Source organism: Procambarus clarkii, chromosome 58, assembly GCF_040958095.1.
Source record: "Procambarus clarkii isolate CNS0578487 chromosome 58, FALCON_Pclarkii_2.0, whole genome shotgun sequence".
Classification (NCBI taxonomy): Eukaryota; Metazoa; Arthropoda; class Malacostraca; order Decapoda; family Cambaridae; genus Procambarus; species Procambarus clarkii.
In genome coordinates this window covers 8,379,000-8,402,962 of record NC_091207.1, presented here as the reverse complement: position 1 = coordinate 8,402,962, position 23,963 = coordinate 8,379,000, and the positions used below count along the sequence as shown (strand labels likewise).

At 41.5% G+C, this 23,963-nt stretch overlaps 1 protein-coding gene across 1 annotated transcript in view; it reads right to left on the bottom strand.

Annotated features, from left to right (window-relative positions):
* Window positions 1-23,963, bottom strand: part of LOC123767963 (importin-4) — a 75,244-nt gene that overhangs the window by 18,556 nt on the left and 32,725 nt on the right. The window contains exons 9-16 of the mRNA XM_045758173.2: window positions 23,396-23,509; window positions 18,089-18,290; window positions 17,700-17,816; window positions 13,885-14,120; window positions 13,463-13,668; window positions 11,507-11,658; window positions 9,795-9,988; window positions 2,923-3,099 (exon numbers count right to left, since the gene is read on the bottom strand). Of these exons, the coding sequence (XP_045614129.1) occupies window positions 2,923-3,099; window positions 9,795-9,988; window positions 11,507-11,658; window positions 13,463-13,668; window positions 13,885-14,120; window positions 17,700-17,816; window positions 18,089-18,290; window positions 23,396-23,509 (1,398 nt within the window). The remainder of the gene's footprint in view (window positions 1-2,922; window positions 3,100-9,794; window positions 9,989-11,506; window positions 11,659-13,462; window positions 13,669-13,884; window positions 14,121-17,699; window positions 17,817-18,088; window positions 18,291-23,395; window positions 23,510-23,963) is intronic.

Genomic DNA, 23,963 nt, shown 5'->3' with positions numbered 1-23,963 from the left:
TGAAACCAGCAACTTCATAAACAAGAGAACACAGATTCAAGTTAAGAAAAGAAAGGTGCTGAAAAAACATTAGAAAGTTTTCTTTTGCAGAGTGGTAAACAGTTGGAACAAGTTAAGTGAGAAGGTGGAGGAAGCCAAAACCGTCGATAGTTTCAAAGCGTCATATGACAGTACTGGAAGATGGAACACAACGAGCGTAGCTCTCATCCTGTAATTACACTTGGGTAATTACTACAGATGTAGCAATTTGTGATCTGTTTATTAGATTGACTTCTAGTTATGTGATATTTCATGCACAAATTCATGCTTTTAATAATTGATTTTTTATGTTGTTCGCCCATGTTTTTTTTCTCCAGCTGAAGTGACTCGGACAGATCACCTCCCTCAGGTACAGATATTGTACTTTGGTTTGTCTCCGAACTTTATTCTCGTTCCACTTTATATTACGAGGTTAGGAGGAAGTATTGGGCTAAGTTCCACTAGCATCCATGTAGTGTTGTACATTTAGGACTCGTACACAGAACCTCGTCAGCACTGACACACACTGCACCCCTAAGCCTTCATTCACAGCCTGTCATCAACTACTCGGGTAGGAAGTTTACTATTTTTTCAAAGAGCACAAAGAATGATAACTCCTGCAGTTTATTTCCAAAACATTAGTAGGACACCTCTTGCTCTTATTCTCAATAGTAGAGATAATTTACTACAGTACTGGATTAACACATTTTTCTCATTTTCACTACCTCAAAACATTTGTTTATTTTCTTTCATCAAGTTCTCACTAATGCCTATCGACTTACTGTACTTTAATTTCAGCGTATAATGTTCAGTACAGTAATTTATCTTGTGCATTTATTTGTTGTACTGCCTTTCATGATAATTATGTACAGTACTTAATGTTGCTAGTACAGTGCATTAAAAATCGCTCTCGAGTATGCTGCCACATCACTTATATGTCAGTCTGGTAATCAACACTTGTTTCGCCTACAGGATACGAGTGAATTCTTCCACCGTTACTCATTTTATTTATATGTTGATATTCACCGTGTTTTGCTTAGAGTAGCATTTCGTTCCAACCCAGAGAAGGAACTTGCTAATTTTGTGCGTGCCACCAGAGCAGTGTTGTTAAACATTGAGCTCAGAGTATCACACGTCTGTGCCTCGTCGTGCCACCAAAACCAACATCTATAATCTAATTCTTGATTATTTGGCAGACAGTGATATCATCACTTTTGAACAATTTGAACAGTATGAGATTGCAGACAAATCTGTCCTAGCTCGCATGAAAATGAAGCTTGAACTTGCAAGATCAGGAGCAGCCGCCGACAAACAAAGAAGAGAGATGAGAGAACAAGAAGCTGCATTACATCAAAGAAATGAAGAACAAGCTGAGCTAGAACGTCAACAAGAAAGACTGGCTCCTAGAGCCAGAAATTGCTTTACATAGACAAAGCGAACAAGAAAGACTCCAGCTACTAGAACACGAAGTAGAGCTACAACCCCAAAAAGAAAAAAAGCTGAAACAGCACTGGGGGTAGAACAAGAGAACAAGAGAGGTAACTGCCGCTCTAGACTACTGACGACACGAATTGGGACTCGAAACCTCACACAACCAGCAGCGACAGCATACTGAAGCCGACCTACCAATACGTTTCAATCCCTCACACTGTATTAAGATAATGTCGCCTTTCATAGAGAAGGAGGTTGACATTTTTTACCTCGTTTGAAGATCTTGCCACCCAGTTACAGTGGCCTAAGAACAAATGGTCAGTACGTCTTTGAGCCCATCTCACTGGAAGAGCTGCCTTGACACTTGGTACTCTTGCCCCTAAAACGAACTACAATGTGTTGAAATAAGCAGTACTTTATGTATACCTTGCACCCAGAGTGTGTTATCGCCGACGCTTCAATGACTATGATAAAACTGCAAGTCAATCTTATTATGAGTTTATCCCAAATAAATCTAGGTACTGTATTTCTATAAATGGTTAGAATCTACTCATTTTAATACTTTTGAGGCCCTAACCAACTTTATTCTAGTGGAAGAATTTGTGCGATGTATTCCTCATTCTGCGCACCTATACCTTGCAGATAAAGGAGACTGCACCAATACTCTTGTGCACAAAGCTTTTGGATTGATATTCAAGTAAGCCATCTTGGTATAACTATTCTCCATCTAAGGTCAGCTCAAAGGACACTTATTATGTACTTTACTGCATTTACTGCAAAACTTATGGACACACAATAGAGAAGTGTCCCAATCCTCCCTAAGTCTACCCTCACTACCCCACTGAAGTAATTTCATGAAAACTGCATTTCATGCAAATCCTGATTTGAGTACGGAATGATATGATCCAGATATTGGAGGTGTCACTTTATAATCTTTCTTCTGTCGCGCTAACTAGGTAAATACATACGCTTTACATTTACTTCCTTCGGACAGACCTGAGTAATAAGAACCAAGACACCTCTGCAACGAATTATTTGAAATACTAAAATACTAATAACGATAACAATACAGCCCATCACCTGGTTAAACTGTAGTTTTTGTTACTATGTGTACATAGTACAAAGATTGCCATTCTAAGCTATTAGAAGAACCTTATACTATTCACTTTATAGTCGGAAAAATGAAGCTAAAAAAACATTTTTAGGCCTAGTACAGCACACACATGTACTATATTAGGCCTCAGATGTCATGTATTTGGCCTAGGAAGGTTAGGTTAGTTTAGTTTGTCTTTGCAACATAAGTAGAAAATAGTTTTCCTGGTTTGTCCAACTCAATATGCTGATTTCTACTTCCTAATTTTGTTGTATGTCGGTGTATATACTATGGTCCTAATCGTTACTATGAGGATAAGGTACTGTACTACCATACTAGGAGGATGGGCTGCAATATTAATTATTTTTAGTATAACTTACCGTTTTATTCGCAAAAAGCGGGAGCAACTGTGCAAATTGTGTGGCAAATTCGGCTTGGGTCATGGCTTTTCCTAAACTGGGAACCACCTCTCCTGCATATTCTATCAACAGCTCGTCATGTTCTGCTTCACCTTCATCTTCGCTGCTTGCTTCATCTGTCATGTCTTGACACATTGTCTGCAAACAAAGAACAAACAGGTTTCCATCAGAGAGTTTAGGTGTCAGAGGGGCAGCATACTTCATGGTGTATGTGGGGCAATAAGTACAAGAGGTATAACGATTATAGTTCTATAACACAGTACAGAACAGTGAATATAGTAAGCTCAGCAGTGGGGTGAATACAGACTGGAGCAATGAGTACTGACATGAAACACACTTCACAAAATACAAAACTAAATATGAAGTTCTGAGGTTAGCAATAATTGCCTCAGTTAACCCTTAAACTGCGCAACACGCCTGCAGGCTCACGTCTGGTTTGCGCAACGCGCCTCCAGGTATTTGTATTTTTCACGTTCCATTCAAAACTCCCGCGGTTACATGGGGTTCACATCAGCTTCCTCAGGGATCTTGTAAACAGACGCCATCTTTAAAAAAAATCGTGGTCCACATTCCCGGGTGTGGGAGCCTCAGTAGTGTGTGAGCAACCAAGGCTGGCGCTAGCAGCATGAGCGCATAGCACTGCTGTTCAGCATGTGACCACAGCATCGCCTAATAATGTCAAAATATATATATAACTTGTATTATTTAGCTATGATAGTGTTATATTAGAGCCTGAGTGTGATAATGACTGGGTACAATGTTCAAATATCAGTGATTCAATGCTGTTCACTATATTCACAGCGCTAGCCACAGCTCCACAGCATTATTTCGTTCATCTAGGAATCTTCAAATGATTTCTTAGGTTCCTTTTCAAAATAAACGTGTGGTCAATTATTCATTTACAGGAATTAGTGACCAGGATTGTGATAAGAGCAGGATTGTGGTTATAATTAGCGTTGTGCGTAGTATTGTGGAAGGAGGAATTTTGATGAGGGAGGGAGGGCAAGAATTGAGGTAGCCTCATTGTGTGTGTGTGGCTGCCACTCTTGTTTTGCTCACCATACTAGCTTAGTGGTTCGCTATGGGCAACACACATGTACATGGGTATATATAGTGTGTGTATATAGTGTAAGAACAGCAACAGGAGAATGTTGAGAAGAGCTATTTTGGTGAGGGAGGTGACGTAATCGTAGCGTCGTCTGCTGTGTGATTTTTCATGCAGTGTATGGTGGCCACTGTACTGTTTGGACACAATACCGGCTTACTTGCATAGTTCTGGTAAATAAAACATGTAGATAGGTATATAGAACATGTGTGTAATAAGAACTATAGCAATATGGTGGGAGGAGCAATGTTGGCGAGTAAGATGTTGGAGTGAGGGAGACTGGCTGGGTGTGGCTGCGCTCACTCGAGGTGTTCTGAATGTGTTCATGGCCAAATGCTCCTATTGGCCCATACGAGGCAGCTGCTATTGGCCCATACGAGGCAGCTGCTACTGGCCCATACGAGGCAGCTGCTATTGGCCCATACGAGGCAGCTGCTATTGGCCCATACGGGGCAGCTGCTATTGGCTTATACGGGGCAGCTGCTATTGGCCCATACGAGGCAGCTGCTATTGGCCCATACGAGGCAGCTGCTACTGGCCCATACGAGGCAGCTGCTACTGGCCCATACGAGGCAGCTGCTACTGGCCCATACGAGGCAGCTGCTACTGGCCCATACGAGGCAGCTGCTACTGGCCCATACGAGGCAGCTGCTACTGGCCCATACGAGGCAGCTGCTATTGGCCCATACGGGGCAGCTGCTATTGGCCCATACGGGGCAGCTGCTATTGGCCCATACGGGGCAGCTGCTATTGGCCCATACAGGGCAGCTGCTATTGGCCCATACGAGGCAGCTGCTATTGGCCCATACGAGACAGCTGCTATTGGCCCATACGGGGCAGCTGCTATTGGCCCATACGGGGCAGCTGCTATTGGCTTATACGGGGCAGCTGCTATTGGCCCATACGGGGCAGCTGCTATTGGCCCATACGGGGCAGCTGCTATTGGCCCATACAGGGCAGCTGCTATTGGCCCATACGAGGCAGCTGCTATTGGCCCATACGGGGCAGCTGCTATTGGCCCATACGGGGCAGCTGCTATTGGCCCATACGGGGCAGCTGTTATTGGCTTATACGGGGCAGCTGCTATTGGCCCATACGAGGCAGCTGCTACTGGCCCATACGAGGCAGCTGCTATTGGCCCATATGAGGCAGCTTCTATTGGCCCATACGAGGCAGCTGCTATTGGCCCATACGAAGCAGCTGCTATTGGCCCATACGAGGCAGCTTCTATTGGCCCATACGAGGCAGCTGCTATTGGCCCATACGAAGCAGCTGCTATTGGCCCATACGAGGCAGCTGCTATTGGCCCATACGAAGCAGCTGCTATTGGCCCATACGAGGCAGCTGCTATTGGCCCATACGAGGCAGCTTCTATTGGCCCATACGAGGCAGCTGCTATTGGCCCATACGAAGCAGCTGCTATTGGCCCATACGAAGCAGCTGCTACGCGATATTCTGAATGTGTTGATGGTAAATGTATATAGTGTGTGACAGTGTATAGTGTGTACATATGTTGTAAATATACATAAATGAACATGAAACATTGGTGTGAATAACTGTATGCTGGGAGGGGCAAAGTTGGCGAATACAATGTTGGAGAAGTGAGGGAGGGCTGGCTGGGTGTGGCAGCTCTCACTCGCGGTGTTCTGAACGTGTTGATGGTGAATGTATATAGTGTGTGACAGTGTATAGTGTGTAAATAGATTGTATATATACACAAATTAGCATGATACATAGTAAATATGTGCTGCATATGTGTACACAAGTTTCATGCACGTAACACAGTGTCTACGGACGGTACGGATGTTGTACTGCGATATTATAGTGTACGTGTTCATTATACATTGGATTGGCACATAAAAACAATGAAAATGTATTTGGAAAGGTGCGCAAAAAATGAACGAAAATATATTCGCGGCAACACACGCACCCCGCCCCGAGTGCCCCACCGCCCCCGAGAGCTTATGGCACGGGCGCACAGGGAATGATGACGTCACGCCCCAACTTCCGGACCCCATAGCAGCCAAAGTAAGTACAATTTCGACTTTTTTTTTACATACCCATACTGAGGGAAGGGTTTTTGACACTTTAAAAAAGAAAAAATAATTTTTTCCAGAGAATTTATTTCCTGCGCACTGCGGGGGTGTCACATTTGGAGGCAACGCAGTTAAGGGGTTAAGAAGACAAGCTTCTTAAAACTTGTTGTAAAACTACGAGAACAAAAACTGCAAAATGACGACCCAATTAAAACTTTATTCAAAATAAAAGGAACGATGCCATGGCTGTGATGAAACAGTCACAAAATACCCAAACAAGTAATTTAGCAAGAAAATTGTTGTTGTCATTCCGAGTTCATATTTGATTGCATGTTTTAGTGCTATAAGTGATTTTGTTCTTTTAAACAATAAAAGAAATAGACTGGATATCACAAACTGTGATGACCTGAGATTAAATTTGCAGCAGATGCCAAGTGCAAGGATTGCACAGATGTTAATTTTATATTCCAGAATTTACTTAAATTTGTTTTGGACGCTCCAAGTTTGATGTTATTTATAGGAATTTGTAGTTAATTCTAACAAATTTATTTCACTGTCATTTATTGCAATGCAAATATATATTACTTATTGTCATTTAAAATCATACATTTTATTGCATTCTTTCGTACAAGTCTGAATTTTGAGGTTTAAAAAGACCGCAAAATTGAAACTCAATTCTCCTGATGGCATATTGGACCCCCCCTTTTTTTTTCTTAAGCTTTTCAACCAATGGGAACATTAAACAATTTTAGGTGCTCAGGTGGGGCATGGATCAAGAAAGGTTGGGAAACACTGGTCTACAGGAAGCAGGAGCCAGGGTCCTGCCCCCCTCCTATCATTGTTTATCTTGAGATGATTTCGGGTCTTAGCGTCCCCGCGGCCCGGTCCTCGACCAGGCCTCCTTTTTGCTACACACCCCCAGGAAGCAGCCCATAGCAGCTGTCTAACTCCCAGGTACCTATTTACTGCTAGGTAACAGGGGCATCAGGGTGAAAGAAAATCTACCCATTTGTTTCCGCCTCCACCGGGAATCGAACCTGGAACCTCAGGACTATGAATCCGAAGCCTTCTGCGCTCAATTGTCAGACCTCCATCTTGGTGGAGAAGATAAGGGGTAACAGACACCACACACACCGAAGGAACCCCACTATAACATGGTCACAAATACTCAAACCACTCAGAGATGTTTTTTTAACATGAACAAATACCAGGTACCTGAATTATACCCGAATGGGATTCGGGGAGTTGTACTCCCAAGCCCAGCCTGGTGCCAGGCTTGATTTGAGAAAGCATGGTCCAACTGGCTGTTGCTTGCAGCGGCACGCAGGCCCACATAACCACTACAACCCGGTTGGTCCAGCACATTTTGCAGAAAATTTTTCCGTGCTTCCATATAGAGTTCACTTTTGTTGTGGTAATATTTCTTATGCTTGTTGGGAGGATACAGAACAACCATGGACCTATGAACAAATCCACAAGGGCCGTGATGAAGCCCTTGTGGACCTCTATGGCACCTCTATTCTTCACTGGCTCTATTCTCTATTCCATCCATATCCTCCTTAGGGGAGTCTGACAGCTGGGTGGACAGCACTTCGGATTCATAGTCGTGAGGTTCCGGGTTCGATCCCCGGTGAAGCAGAGACAAATGGGCCAAATATTTCTTTCACCCTGATGCCCCTGTTACCTAGCAGTAAACAGGTACCTGGGAGTTAGACAGCTGCTATGGGCTGCTTCCTGGGGGTGTGTAGCAAAAAGGAGGCCTGATCGAGGACCGGGCCGCGGGGACGCTAAGCCCCGAAATCATCTCGAGATAACCTCAAGATTCCCCCCAGTATGTTATTTTACTGTGTAAATTTAGGACCTGGCCCTCTAATATTTTCCATGTATTCATTATTCAATATACTTCTCATCTCCTTTCAACATAGTACATTTTATTTTGAGACCTTTGAAATGATCCCAATAAAGTAGTTTAGATGGTTTATCGTGTATATGCGTGCCCATGATTTTTTTTTTTTTTTTACTGCACCTGTTTACTGGTACAGTACTTGAGGAAGCAAATGTGAGCCCCGTATATATGTAAGACATATATACGGGGACATATATACGGATATCAATCTTGTGCATTACTTTATAACATCCTTCACTGATTAACACAGAAGGATCAGATATGGCACGAGCATCCCTGTTTGCCAAGCTCATTTGAAGGAATGAAGATTCTGCTTATATTGTGAAAAACAAAAACAGATTGAAAACCATAGGGCACTCCTACTGGGATTGCCTGAGTAGTAAACTTATTATGATTTTAGCCCCAACACTTTTGGGTCTGTGATATTTAACTGAATAAAATACTGAATTTTCAAGTAATTTGTGGGAAATGATCACAAACTGCTAAAATTATGTGAGAAACTTTAAGGTGCCAATCCAACATCAGTTTTTTATACTTTATTTGAAGTATCAATGAAATCTAGATAGGCATCAATGAAATCTAGATAGGCATCTCAATCCTTTCTAAGATGGGAAGACTTACGTAAGTGTATATAATCCACAATATTATTTAGCAGGACTGCTTGTACGAAAAAATTACTGTTCTCAGAGAAATTAGGTTCATTAATTCACTGAAATATAGAAAATTCTGATTCATCTAGATATAATAACCTTTCCATAGGCAAATTAATGATGAATAATACATAATGCATATGGATCTTAATAACAATCCACAGAGTATATTTAATACAGACGAGTTATTGCAGTTGACAGTCTACTAATTCAATAGTGGACTGACAGCTATTAAACTCCTTACTCTTTGTGAATTCCTATATGAATGAAGCAAAATAACCAATAGAAAAAGTGGATGTCTATTAGCAGTAAACACTGTAGTTAAGCCAGATAAATTATTAGCTCGTTAAATGAATAACGAATCAGCAAGCTGCTCGATGACCGAGGCATTCTAGACTGATGACAGAATGGTAACCTTACAGTTAAACCCAGAACATTTTGGTAATACCGTGACCACACCAGCCAACTGAATTACCTAAACCAATACGACTATTCATTCACACCCCAGAAAATTCCACTGGAGTGGTGGGGGAAGCTTATGTATAACTAAAGGTACATTTAAAGCCAAGACTACAAGTTTCTACTCCTCTCCTCTCTTCAAAAATATTAAACCAAGTAGATATATAAGTAGTTTTTAGGCCAATTTACCTATCTTTTCTATAAAAGGGAGTGGTTAAGAGTGGGGCAAGAACCCAAAAAATATATAAATGCAGATTAATTATTGTTACCATATTACCCAGCTACTAACAATGAGTTGACTGGGGCCCAGTAGTAATATTTATGAGGACACCAATTTGATATCATTTACATATAGTAACCACATTTTAAGGCCAGACAATTTCTGCCTGTAGGAAACTTTTGAAGTGGAAGAGAGTTTGGTCAGAAGTTCCAGATACAACTATTCATATGCCTCCTTCACTCAAGCCAAGCCAGCCAAAGCAAAATACACACATTACTTTTAGAAGACTAGCTTGTCTTGGGCCAGTTTAAAATTATAGTCCAATATATTTGACAAACAAATTTATTTTCTGAAATGGCGGCAGGAATCACAGAAAAATAAGATATATAAAATAAAATAAAATAAAATGACATGCATTCAATGTACAGTTGTAAACTGCGCTAGCAAATCAACTTACTTTCTTTTGCATAACATCCTTGACACAGTTGATAATGGCCTCTAGGTGGCCCTGTGGTACAAGCACTCTAGTGCCCACTTCCTTTAACACTTCAGCGTACGCCTCAAGGCACGCCATCACCACCGACCTCTCCTCGTCGGTGCGTATCAACTCCGACAACTTGGGTATGAACACCTGAATCCATTTCTTAAAACCTAGCAAAAAAATAGTTGGAAGATAATTATCTAAAATTATAATAAAACATTTAAATTAAAAATTTATTTAAATATATTGCTTAAAATTAACAAAATTAAATTAAAAGTACATATGTTGGTCACCTACAGTAAACATGAACACTATCAAAAGAAATAACAAATATTAGGTAATAAAATCTCTTAATTCTACAATCAACAATTCTTTAAATATACCTGACTACTAAAATGGATCTTAACACTGAAGCTTGAAAATAGATACTTTAGATAGAGCTTCGGCCTCACACGGAGGTCCATGTTTCAAGACCCCATACAGCCCAGGTATAAGGGACTGAAATTTGTTTTACATTTCCTATTCATAATTTTAACAACTTATCATTCAGAAGTTTTCAATTGTTTAGACAAGACCTACCATCAAGAACAAATGGTTGCTTTTAAACATCAGTACACATAGAAATCACATTAACGTGATAGATCAATGAACAAATTCAACAGGAGCCTTGACGAGGGTTCGAACCTATGCACTGGGCACATAGGATCATAGGTTCGAGCCCTCATTCATGGTGCAGTCGACTAGAGCGTGCCTGGGAACACCCAGTGCACAGGTTCGAGCCCTCATTCATGGTGCAGTCGACTAGAGCGTGCCTGGGAACACCCAGTGCCTAGGTTCGAGCCCTCATTCATGGTGCAGTCGACTAGAGCGCGCCTGGGAACACCCAGTGCCTAGGTTCGAGCCCTCATTCATGGTGCAGTCAACTAGAGCGTGCCTGGGAACACCCAGTGCACAGGTTCGAGCCCTCATTCATGGTGCAGTCGACTAGAGCGCGCCTGGGAACACCCAGTGCCTAGGTTCGAGCCCTCATTCATGGTGCAGTCGACTAGAGCGTGCCTGGGAACACCCAGTGCACAGGTTCGAGCCCTCATTCATGGTGCAGTCGACTAGAGCGTGCCTGGGAACACCCAGTGCACAGGTTCGAGCCCTCATTCATGGTGCAGTCGACTAGAGCGCACCTGGGAACACCCAGTGCACAGGTTCATGCCCTCATTCATGGTGCAGTCGACTAGAGCGCACCTGGGAACACCCAGTGAATAGGTTCGAGCCTCATTCATGGTGCAGTCGACTAGAGCGCGCCTGGGAACACCCAGTGCCTAGGTTCAAATGCTCATTAAGGCTTGTCGGATTTGTTTACACATCACTGTTAGAGGACCTTCCCTTCCAAACTCACTACTATCTTGGGTGAACCATGGAACTCTTAATCTGATCTTATTACAACATTATTAACCTGTATTCCTCTTTTGTTTTTAGTAGGATGCCATGTCAACATCCTTGAAAACTAACACATTTTAGTGCAAGTGTTACTCTACGGCATAGAGTTCAAACATGCACCTTCATCACCCCACAATATACTATAAGCTTAAATTAATAAAAATATAAACAAAACAAAATATAAAATTTGTCAAAATTGCATAAAACAGCTTTCAAAGCTAGAACATTATAATTGAAGGAACCCAGATCCTGACCTTCAGCTGCTTCTGGCGTCGAGCTCTTGGCTAGACTGATGACAAACTGTGCCATCGCACCAACTGCAGCCTGCCGAACATCTTCACTTGGGTAGTTCAGCATTTTATACACCTCTTCCCCACTCTTGTCCATATAAGGCAGGAATGCATCTCTGAAATTCCATGAAAATTCCATAAATGACACTTGTTATACACAATTTTAATACCATATAGAACTTAGCATATAAAACAGATGGAATAATTGATGCAAACCATTGTTACATAGTAAAAAAATTATGTTTAACATTAATTGTTTTTATTATAAATTTACTATGTTACATAGTAACAAATTTATGACAGTCAAGGAAAAAATAGTTCATCCAGCCTTCATCCTCTTTCTCTGGGATACCATATCCATCTCAAACTGTGTTGCTGCTTCGATACAAAGACTGAAGCATATCCTCTCAGGGTGCAACATTGGGACCACTTAACACTTTCGCGCTTAGGATTATCCATGAGTCGTCACCGTATTTTCTTACGTTTCCGCATAACAGACGACGCCTGTAGTCCATCGAAAAAATATTTGTATAAAATCCATTTATTATCCGATCAACTTGGGAATAGTATACAAATGTTTGCCATGAAATTTACGTTTTCTCTAATAGCCGAACAGCTTATAAAAGAAAACGGCGTGGCAGTGAATCATCGTGGTAAAACAATTGTATTATTGACACGACGAGCGTAATCGATGTAGTTTTTATATATGTTGCCGGTCGAACGCATCCTTATGTGACCTTTAATACTTATGTTCTTATAGAACATTCTATTGCGAGCACATTGGTACAAAAATGAAATACATACATCGACAAATAATGTCAGGACAGTGAATTGAATATACACTTTTCAAAGCGAGTTTCGCCGATATGCTGCCGCGGGTAACACTTCGGCCACTTCCCACACTGTTTTGGGTGGGCTACGACACTGAATCTATATTTATATGCATATGTCCGTGTAGAGAATTTTATTGCAATTCCAATGATACCACAATTAGCGATGTAGGACAACTGTAGGCTTCGCAACCATTAAGAGAGTGGAAACATTTTGTTGCTGTTTGGCGCTCTTGGCGAGTGATCTGAATAGTTTTTTATTTGGTGTTGATAGTCCTTATGGTTTGGCGGCATTTTATAGATATGTTCTTATAGACAATTTTATTGCGAACACAGTGATACCAAATTTAAATACGTGCGCCTTCAATTATTATCAGGACAGTAAAAAGAGTGTACACTTTTTCGGTCTTACCGCGTAGGCGCGCGGAGCGCCGAAAGCATCTAGGGTATTATTTTTTTTTGAGCGCCAAGAGTGTGAAAGTGTTAAAATGTTTAAATCTGTATGTTCTGGAGTGCAGGTAGGAGAGAGAGAGAGAGAGAATAATTTCATCTGGAAAATATTAAATTGACTGGTTCCAAACTCTCAAGACAGAAATAACACCACAAGAGACGAGAAGGCATCACAGGAACCACAAAATGGCTCTTGAAAAACAAGAGGTACAACAGGTATGCTGAGAGAGAACTTTATCAACATTAAATGCCTAAGAATTGTCAACACTCTCCCTCTAAACACAAGGGGCATAACTGGCCAACTTCTGACAGTGTTAATAGAGAACTTGATAAACACCTTCACAGGATACCTGGTCAACGAGGCTGTGATTCATATCACAATCACACGATTCATTATCACATGTCAGGCTGCAAGTTACCACATCCAGTGTGTGACAAGACTACCAGCTAGGAGGCCAGATCAGACACCTCGCTGTTGGGATGTTGATCCTCAGAACTAATGCAAGCCACAAATTTCAATAGGAACTTCCATTATGTTCACAAGTATTGTAAATCTGAAACCAATACAAGGAATAATTCTCAAGATAACACATGGAGAGAATAAAGAATCTCTCCCATGTGGCGAGGCCTAAACACTTACCCACAGTGGAGTGATAGTTCACGTAGAGCAACACATGTATCTTCCTTCTCTTCCAGAAAAGCATTCTCCACCGAATAACCAGCTACATCCTCGTCTTCACCCTCCTCGTTACCCAGCACATCTACCTCTCCCTCTTCCTCTTCCTCAGACTCACTCAATCCCTCAATGGTTGTTGGTAGACCACTCTCGTCATCTTTGAAATGTGTCTGTCGAAACCACAATATTCATCAAACACGACTATTTCGATCAGTCACTATTACATTTACGTGACGTAAATGTAACAATGACTCGTGTAATTATTGAACATAATAATAATAATAATGTAATTCAATAATATATTAAACACATTGACAATATATTTGTAGTGCTGTATACATTACTGTACATTGATTTGTTGATACTGTAGAGAGAATAATGCTTACCACAACGCCATCCGTGCTCCTCAGAGAGAGCATCATGCGTTCCATGATCTTGGGAAGGTGTGGGGCCATGTCGGCTTTCATGACGGATGCCAGGGATGCAAACAAGAGATAGCAGGTTTTGCGTACATCTGGATCATCCTTGCGTTCCATGAGACCCAAACCTAGTGTCACACAGTCTGGTGCATATACTGTAAAATTTTCTACACCCATACACCGTGCTAATTGACCTAGAGTGTCTGAAATACAACAAAGAGCAAACTTAACATTGTAGTATGCATATACACTAAGGTATATATGTCCGGGGATCACAAGAGGGTCGGCCATCCATAACAACATAAATATTTGTAATTGGCAGAAACTTGACAATGGAGAGCTAATAAATAATAATAATAATAATAATAATAATAATAATAATAATCATATTTATTGTGTCGGGGAACAGGCAACAAGAGTATTTATACACATAAGGCTTATAGAGCTCACTTGATGTTTATGAGAGTACATAGCATGATGTGTTCACATTCTTGTAAAGCCACCAGTAAGCACAGCGTTTAGGGCAGGTCCCAAATCTAACAGACAATATAAAGAGGTAATTTTTAGCAAAATGGCGGGATTATTCAGCACTATGGTCTATTATTGCACATGGGAATGGTGAAGATGGAACTGCTAAGAGAAATAATGATACACTGGGTAGGTGAGCAAATTCTCCCACAGGAAATATTAGAGCGCGGCCATTTCCTAATATGAAAAAAATTTACCTCAATAGAGTTCATGCCCAGGGTTCGAGTCTCCTAGAGCCCAGGCGAGTGTAATGAACCCTGCACTTCTGATGCATTGTTCTCCTCTTGCATGTAAACACTTTTGAAAGAACAGTAATTTTTCCTTAGAATATTTTGAAGCAACATTTGGAGGTTCTATCTCCTTAAAAAGGTTATCAGATTACATCCAACCATAAGTTTGGTGAGCACATGGTTGTAAATAGCATCCTATAGCATACTCTACTGGAATCTTAAGTGAGGTATGTGGAAGACCTGACAACATTAACATAACTCAGCTCATACATCAAACCAGAAATGATCTAGGCACCTTTATTAAACAAAACTGAGTGCATCAGGGTAATCAATAAATGCATCCCCCAGGTCAGCACATCTCTGTAGGGTGTAACGTGTCCAGGAGATTCGGTGAGAAAGTTGCAATGAGTACAAGTCAAATTTATTATTGGAGGTGGAATTGGAGAAATTGGAGCAGTGATTAATTTGTAGGAAGAGGTTTTAACCCCTGCAGTGCATCCCCCATTATACTTGACGTCCTCCAGCGTCCAACAAAAAAAAATGTTTTTTCCTTCTAATATTGTGTTCCCTGATCACAGTAAATGTAATATAAAGAACCAGCGTTGAATGTAATGAAACGCCATTTTCTGGGCGAGACCCGGAGGATCCCGGAGATATACCAGGCTGATGTGCATATATTAAACCACAACCGCCGCACATCCAAAGCACGAGGCCAAAACCATCGGTAGTTTCAAAGTGTTATATGACAAAGAGTGCTGGGTAGACGGGACACCACGAGCGTAACTCTTATCCTGTAACTACACTTAGGTAATTACATCCGTCTGCACAATCCCCCCTCCCCAAGAGGGGCACAGGGGAGGGTCCCAGACCTCCATGCAGGCTACTCTCCTCAGTTCAGAGGCTGAATATCAAAAACAAAAAAAATGCTGACCAGAGAGGGAGCGATGCCAGGGGGAGCCTCCGGGTCTCACCCAGAAAACTGCGTTTCATTACATTCAACGCCGGTTTTCTGTGAAGAGCCCCTTATGTGCCCTGGAGCTACCTAACCAAAGATAAAAGAGAATAGGGACCCGTGCAGGCGGCCAGAACCCTGTTCGACCTACAAAAGCCCCGTGCCCGAATGTCATCCCAGGATCAACCCGTTCTCGCAAATTTGTAAAGTCAATATTGACTTATTAACTACGTGCATAGGTGATATACTAAACATAATAGATACCCTTAAAACGATTCATAGAAAACACCGACCTTACCTAACCTTGTTAGTATCTAAAGATAAGCATCTTATTGCTTCGTAATTACAATTATTACTTAACCTATACCTATTATAGGTTAGGTAATAATTGTAATTACGAAGCAATAAGATGCTTATCTTAACATACTAAGTAGGTTAGGTAAGGTCGGTGTTTTCTATGAATCTTTTTAAGGGTATCTATTATGTTAAGTATGTCACCTATGCACATATTTAATAAGACAATATTGACTTATTAAATTTGCGAGAACGGGTTGCCCAGGACATATTACCAAAAACAGCAGCCAAAGCCGCGAACCTACGAACGTCATGAGCATGGGGACAGACCACAGGCTGGCTGGACCGAATAATCCTGCAGACGACCTGGGAGACCCGCGCCCTGGAACACAGAAGGGAAACCGGGTCCACCAAAGCGTGTCCCTTGCCAAGGAAGCCATGGCGCACAAATAACGTTGAAGAGCCGCAACCGGACACAAAACATGATACTCCTCCTGGCTGAACCAACCCAAGGACTCCCTTCGGAAAGCAGCAGCCTCATTCTTCGCCAGAAAAGAGGGAGACTGCTGCAAATGAACAAAACAACCACCAGGATCAAAAGAGCAGAAACCCCTGCGCCAGAGGAGAGCACGAAGCTCCCCGACCCGACCCCCAGTGTAAGTTTTCTTGCCAACAAGAAAGAGAGCCTTTGAAAAAAAATCCAGAACCGAGGGGGCCACCACAAACCGAGGAGAGAGAGCACCCGGTCCAATGACCAGGGCGGTTCAGGCAGTGCATGAGCAGGCCGGAGGTGAAACAACGCCTGAGAAAGCTTGCGTAAAGGAGCAGATGTGACATCCAACCCCAAATGCAAGCTGAAGCGGCTCCACCAGTGCCGCACGATACAAGGTGACAGTATTTGGCATAAGATGATAGTCCTGAAGCAACCAAGAAAGAACAGACAAAACAACCCAATCAGAAATCGAAGGCAACCTACAAAGAGACAAAATGTGCTGAAAGGACCTCCAGAAAACTTCATACAGTCGTCGAGACGAAACTCGCAGATGGGACACCATCAAAGAAGCCACCCGATCACCATACAAGTGGTGATAAACCCGCTTCAAAATGACCAGACGCGAAGAGTGGAGGAGAAGATCGAACCAGCCACGTTCGATCGCGTACTGCACGGGCAAACACTACTGCCTCCGGGAGCTTCCTGCACAGGCAAACACAACTGCCTTCGGGAACTTCCCGCACAGGCGAACACAACCACCTCCAGGAGCTTCCGGCATGGACAAATACGTCCTGATGATGTCACATCGCAACTTCTCCATGTCACCACAGCCAGTTTTTTTTTGTTTTTTTTTTAACATGTTCAGGGAAGGGATTTTAACAATTTTCAAAGAAATGTAAAAAAATTTTTTGGTAGCACTTCAATTTTGGTGCACCACCAGAATGTCACAAAAGCCACGCAGCACGGAGATGATTAAACTGCTGAGAATTTGCCATTGATGACTTATATACATGGACAATAACAATCATGTTCAGGTTCCATTTTGATTATCATCACTTCCACCATATCATTTGTGGTGTTTAACAGCTCAGTGCAGATGAGTACAGTATCTTTGAAGTAAAGGATGACCCCACCATGTAGCCTGTGTTTCTTTTGTCACATGATTTTGTCTATTTTGTTTTGTCTGTATTCCAAAAAATACAGTCCACTTTCTTCATAAACTAAAAAGTGCCTAACGTATTTACATATAAAATAATACCTCGAATATGTAAAACTGTCAACTTACCAATGGATTGAACTTGAAGGGTCATAGTTTCTTCAGACTGGTCTACAGTGAGATAGCCCTTCAACATTTCCACAATCTGCTGGAAGTAAGGTGACATGTGTTCCTTGGCTGCATTAGCTGTGGGATAACACAAGAGATTAGTTGGACCAAGTTATCACTATTCAAGCTCGGGGAGTAGAACTCCCGACACCCTCTCCAGGTATGTTGTGATTGGCAATAGTGAAAAATGACAAGAATATTTCTTTCAGCGACATGCTCATGATTGATGCTAAATGTTCCACTCTCAAATTTGCTGTAGTAAATTACACACTAATTCAACCCATAAATCTTGGTTATCAACCACATAATCAGGTAACCAATGCAACAAAATTCCAGGAAATGAAACATACCAGTGGCACCAATGGCACTAATGGCTAGCTCCTTCATGTGGACAGATGTGCGAGCAGCCAGCACAGCAAAGAGTCTCTCCATGAGGGCTGGCAGGTGGGGCAGGAGCTCAGACTCCAAGTTCTCACAAAACACTTCCAGGGCATAGAACATACGATCTACTCCAGGGGGGTCGCTGCCTCCACTACCTACAACCACACACGTCTGCAAATAATACGAACACCGTTAGTGTTACCATATTTTAATGGGAAATTACTGGTGCAGAAAATAAATCTTTGGCAAGACTTATTGGACACAAGTTTACTTCACCATATAGACTAGATAAGGTTAACTTGCATCTGAATGCTCGAGAAAGGTATCCCTAGTACCTAATGTCAGCTCATCTCAAAATACTAAAAAATATGCAGACAATGAGTCACAATAACGTGGCTGCAGATAAGAAGACTAAACCACATACCGGAAGATGAGGAGACGACGATGTTTCGGTCCGTCCTGGACCATCATCAAGTCGATTGTGATGGGAGCGAGGGAGGCACGGGCATCAAAGTAAAGAAAGAGAGGTGGGGAGGAGGAAATTCCTAGAGGAAGGTAAGAGCAAGCACCCATCTCATCCGTACCTTTTGCCTTGCTCTTACCTTCCTCTAGGAATTTCCTCCTCCTCACCACTCTCTCTTGCTTAACTTTAATGCCCGTGCCTCCATCGCTCCCATCGCAGTCGACTTGATAATGGTCCAGGATGGACCAAAACATTGTCATCATCATCTCACCTTCTGGCGTGTGGTTTAGTCTTCATTAAAAAATATACAAACAAAATTTACAATCTATTGTATAAAGTATTTGTAATCTATAAATCTGAAAGGTCTTTGGCAAAACTACCACAAAAAACCTATAATGCAGAAAATGAACACAGTACTGTATATGGCATAATTTAACTTCACAATCTATGCTGACTTCAGGGCTCTAGCTTTGGAAGTGAAATAACGTGGGTGACCTCAATACTTTCCTGACTAGGCCACCTTTGAGTTGAATTTTAGTGGCTTTCTTTGAAAACTCTGCTTCCTACCTCTTCTGGTAGGAGCAGAGTATCTATTTTGGGCCTCCCAAGACATTACCTCCCTCCCCTGAAGCTCCATCTCATACTGCTCTGCAGCACATGTAACATTTGCCCTCCTCCATTTTAGGGTAGTTGTGGCCTACTAGGGTACTCTTGCTAAGGGAGCAACTGAGTGACAGTTTGAATAAGGTTTTTAGGGTGGGTGAAAATCCTCTGAGCAAAACACTAGACAGCCCCCTTCTGTTCATTTCTACAATTTGTATGGGTTTCAAATGAGGCACAGTGTGAAGCGAGACGAGTCAAGGTGCACACTTTACGTTATGCCCCGACACCCTGGGCAGGTTGCAGAAAGCAGTTACATGAATTCCTTGACAATTAGCAAAGCACCTCTGTTACGTATCTGATGCAAAATGTAAGTCGGAAGGGCTCAAAGTTGAACGAGCATTCTCAATGCCATGTTGGATGGACCAGGAATTCTTTAGTGTTCATTACACTTGAAGCATTATTTTTCCCCCTAAGTACCCTCTAAAGTAAATTATTTCATCAATCCACAACTCATAAAAGTGAACTTCAAACACCCTTTCGGCACCATAACTACTGTATATTCTACTTTCACTTTTACAATCGTTCTGATTTTTTTTTTTAGTATTTCATCCATAAATTGAAGTGTTTTTTTTCAATTTACAAGTATAGCATAGACTCATTTCACAATACCTGGTTGATACCTGGTTGATGGGGTTCTGGGAGTTCTTCTACTCCCCAAGCCCGGCCCGAGGCCAGGCTTGACTTGTGAGAGTTTAGTCCACCAGGCTGTTGCTTGGAGCGGCCCGCAGGCCCACATACCCACCACAGCCCGGTTGGTCCGGCACTCCTTGGAGGAATAAATCTAGTTTCCTCTTGAAAATGTCCACGGTTGTTCCGGCAATATTTCTTATGCTTGCTGGGAGGACGTTGAACAACCGCGGACCTCTGATGTTTATACAGTGTTCTCTGATTGTGCCTATGGCACCTCTGCTCTTCACTGGTTCTATTCTACATTTTCTTCCATGTCGTTCACTCCAGTACGTTGTTATTTTACTGTGTAGATTTGATACTTGGCCCTCCAGTATCTTCCAGGTGTATATTATTTTATACCTCTCTCGTCTTCTTTCTAATGAGTACATTTGGAGGGCTTTGAGACGATCCCAACAACTTAGGTGCTTTATTGCGTCTATGCGTGCCGTATATGTTCTCTGTATTCCCTCTATTTCAGCAATCTCTCCTGCTCTGAAGGGGGAAGTAAGTACTGAGCAGTACTCAAGATGGAACAACACAAGTGACTTGAAGAGTACAACCATTGTGATGGGATCTCTGGATTTGAAAGTTCTCGTAATCCATCCTATCATTTTTCTGGCTGTCGCAATATTTGCTTGGTTATGCTCCTTAAACGTTAGGTCGTCAGACATTATTATTCCCAAATCCTTTACATGCTGTTTTCCTACTATGGGTATATTTGATTGTGTTTTGTACTCTGTATTATGTTTAAGGTCCTTATTTTTACCGTACCTGAGTACCTGGAATTTATCACTGTTAAACATCATGTTATTTTCTGATGCCCAGTTGAAAACTTTATTAATATCAGCTTGAAGTTTTTCAATGTCTTCAGCCGAGGTAATTTTCATACTGATTTTTGTGTCATCTGCAAAGGATGATACGAAGCTGTGACTTGTATTTTTGTCTATATCTGATATGAGAATAAGGAAAAGCAGCGGTGCAAGGACTGTACCCTGAGGTACAGAGCTTTTAACTGCACTTGGACTAGATTTTATATGGTTGACCGTTACTCGCCGAGTCCTGTTTGACAGAAAACTGAGTATCCAGCGTCCTACTTTACCGGTTATTCCCATTGACTTCATTTTGTGTGCTATCACGCCATGGTCACATTTATCAAAAGCCTTTGCGAAGTCCGTGTATATCACATCAGCATTCTGTTTTTCTTCTAATGCCTCAGTGACTTTGTCGTAGTGCTCAAGTAGCTGTGAGAGGCACGATCTTCCCGCTCGAAATCCATGTTGGCCTGGATTGTGAAGGTCATTGGTCTCCATGAAATTGGTGACCTGACTCCTAATCACTCTCTCAAATACTTTTATGATATGCGATGTTAGTGCAACTGGTCTATAATTCTTTGCCAATGCTTTGCTCCCTCCCTTGTGTAGAGGGGCTATGTCTGCTACTTTAAGTGCATCTGGTATCTCCCCCGTGTCCAAGCTCTTCCTCCACACTATACTGAGTGCCTGTGCTACCGGCACTTTGCATTTCTTTATAAATATTGAATTCCACGAGTCTGGACCTGGGGCCGAGTGCATGGGCATGTTTTCAATTTCTCTTTCAAAATTTAGTGCGCTCGTGTTTATATCAGTTATATTTACAGGGGTTTGAATATCCCGCATAAAGAAATTGTCTGGATCTTCCACCTTCATGTTGTTTATTGGAGTGCTAAACATGTCCTCATACTGCTTTTTTAGGATTTCACTAATTTCTTTGTCATCCTCCGTGTATGAGCCTTCACTTGTACGAATAGGTCCAATACTGGCAGTGGTTTTTGCTTTTGATTTCGCATATGAGAAGAAATATTTTGGATTTTTCTTTATTTCCTGAATTGCTTTCTGTTCTAACTGCCTTTCTTCAGTTTCATATGAGTGTTTCAATTTCCGCTCGATTTCTTCAACCTCCCTATTTAAATTATTCCTTCTTTGACGGGAAATTCGTGTCTGCACAAGCAGTTCCGTTATTTTTTTCCTGCATTTATAGTGTCGTCTGCGTTCTCTTTCTACGTTAGATCTCTTTCTGGCTTTCCTCAAAGGAACATGTTTCAGACTTGATACGCTTCTGAAGTCAGTTTTTCTATTCCTTCTGTAGGACTTGTATTACTTAGAACAGTTCCCCATGGAATGTTTGTAAGTTCCCTGTTTATTATCTCCCAGTCTATCCTTTTATTATTAAAATTGAATTTACTGAATAGCCCCTCTCGCTTTATCAACGTTTTAGGTCTATTCTGAGTATTGATGATCGTTTGCACTTCAATGAGCTTGTGATCTGAGTATGTGGTATCTGATATCGTAATGTCTCTGATAATGTCTTCATTGTTCGTAAAGACCAGATCTAGAATATTTTCATTTCTCGTTGGCTCCGATATCTGCTGATTGAGTGAAAATTTGTCACAGAATCTAAGTAGTTCTCTAATTTGTGGTTGGTTAGGTCCTGATAGATTTCCTGGTATAATATTACTGTTTGCTATTTTCCACCTGAGACTAGGCAAGTTGAAGTCACCTAGGAAGATAATATCAGGTATCGGGTTCTCCAAATTATCAAGGCTATTTTCTCTATTTTGCTTATCTGTTCTGTGAATTCCTCAGCCGTTGCATCTGGCAGTTTGTATATTAGAATAATCACTAAATTTATTTTCTCTATTTTTAATCCCAGTACCTCTACCACCTCATTTGTAACGTTTAGGAGCTCCGAGCATACAAGGTCTTCCCTAATATACAGACCCACTCCTCCATGTGACCTAATTTTCCTATCACACCTGTATAGGTTACATCCTGGAATCCAGATCTCACTGTCCAACAATTCCCCTGCATGGGTTTCTGTGAAAGCTCCAAATACTGCATTTGACTCCGTGAGGCCATTTATGAACTGTACTTTGTTGTTTGTTCTTGTTTTCAGTCCTTGTATGTTGGCAAAGATGAATGAGGTTACTCTATTAGTGATAGTTTGAATGGGAGACTTTTTCGGCAAGCCCATTATGCGTGGACATAATGAGTTTGTTCTGACCAGTACTGATTGTTGTAGGGCAGTTGCCTGTCGTAGTTGTAGTTCCTTTTAGGTGGGTAATTGTATCTGTAATTCTGGAATGCAAGTGGATCTGGCATCCAGTTCCATACACTCTCCATGCTGCTCCTTTTGAATTCTCTGCCGGTCTGGTATAAAAAATTTATAGAGTTTCCTCCAAATTCATTATCCTGCTTGCCACTCTTTATGTAGCGTTCCGTGCCTTTCACGTGAAAGTGTGGGCAGCTGAGGTCATAGCATTTTCTGTCCTCCAGTGAGGTTTAGCACATGTCAGGATGGAAAAACCTACATACTGATCCAAATTGACACTCACCTTTCCTAAGCATATTTAAAAATTTTTTGGGATGTTGAAATAAAAGTATTTTATTATTAAAGTAGTATGAAATAAAGTATTTAAACCTTTCCAAAAAACTAATTGGCAAACCTGAGTGAGGTAGTCAAAGAGAACAGGAAGTAGTTCTGCGTGGTATTTGCTGATGTCCGGCTGCAGGTGTTCAGCAAACTGACCCAAAGCAAAGAGGGCACTATTTCTCACCAACTGCAATAAAGAACTATATATAGTATTTACAATTTAAACAACTTTGGAATTATAAAAAAAAAAAAATTTCACAAATTTGTTATGTCAATGCATTATTTAATGTACTTCAGCAATATATACATAACATCTTCCAGTCTGATCGGGGTTCAGTTCAAATAGCGATCGACTATGTAGTCATAATTGGACATTTGGTTGAATCTTCTCGGCCAAAAAAAAAAAAAGAAATCCCAGCTTTGACTGTAATGAAACACCAGTTTTGGGTGAGCCTCAGAGGCTCCCTGAAGCTATCATACACTGCTCAGTACCATACTACTAGGTGCAAGCAGATGCAGAGTTCTATTGGCCTACTGGGGACCACAAGCCAGTACCTGGCCTACCTTCAAGAGGTGCAGGAAGCGATGGCCTATGAACACTTTATATTTAAAGTTTATTTAAAGTTAATGATACTTGCCAC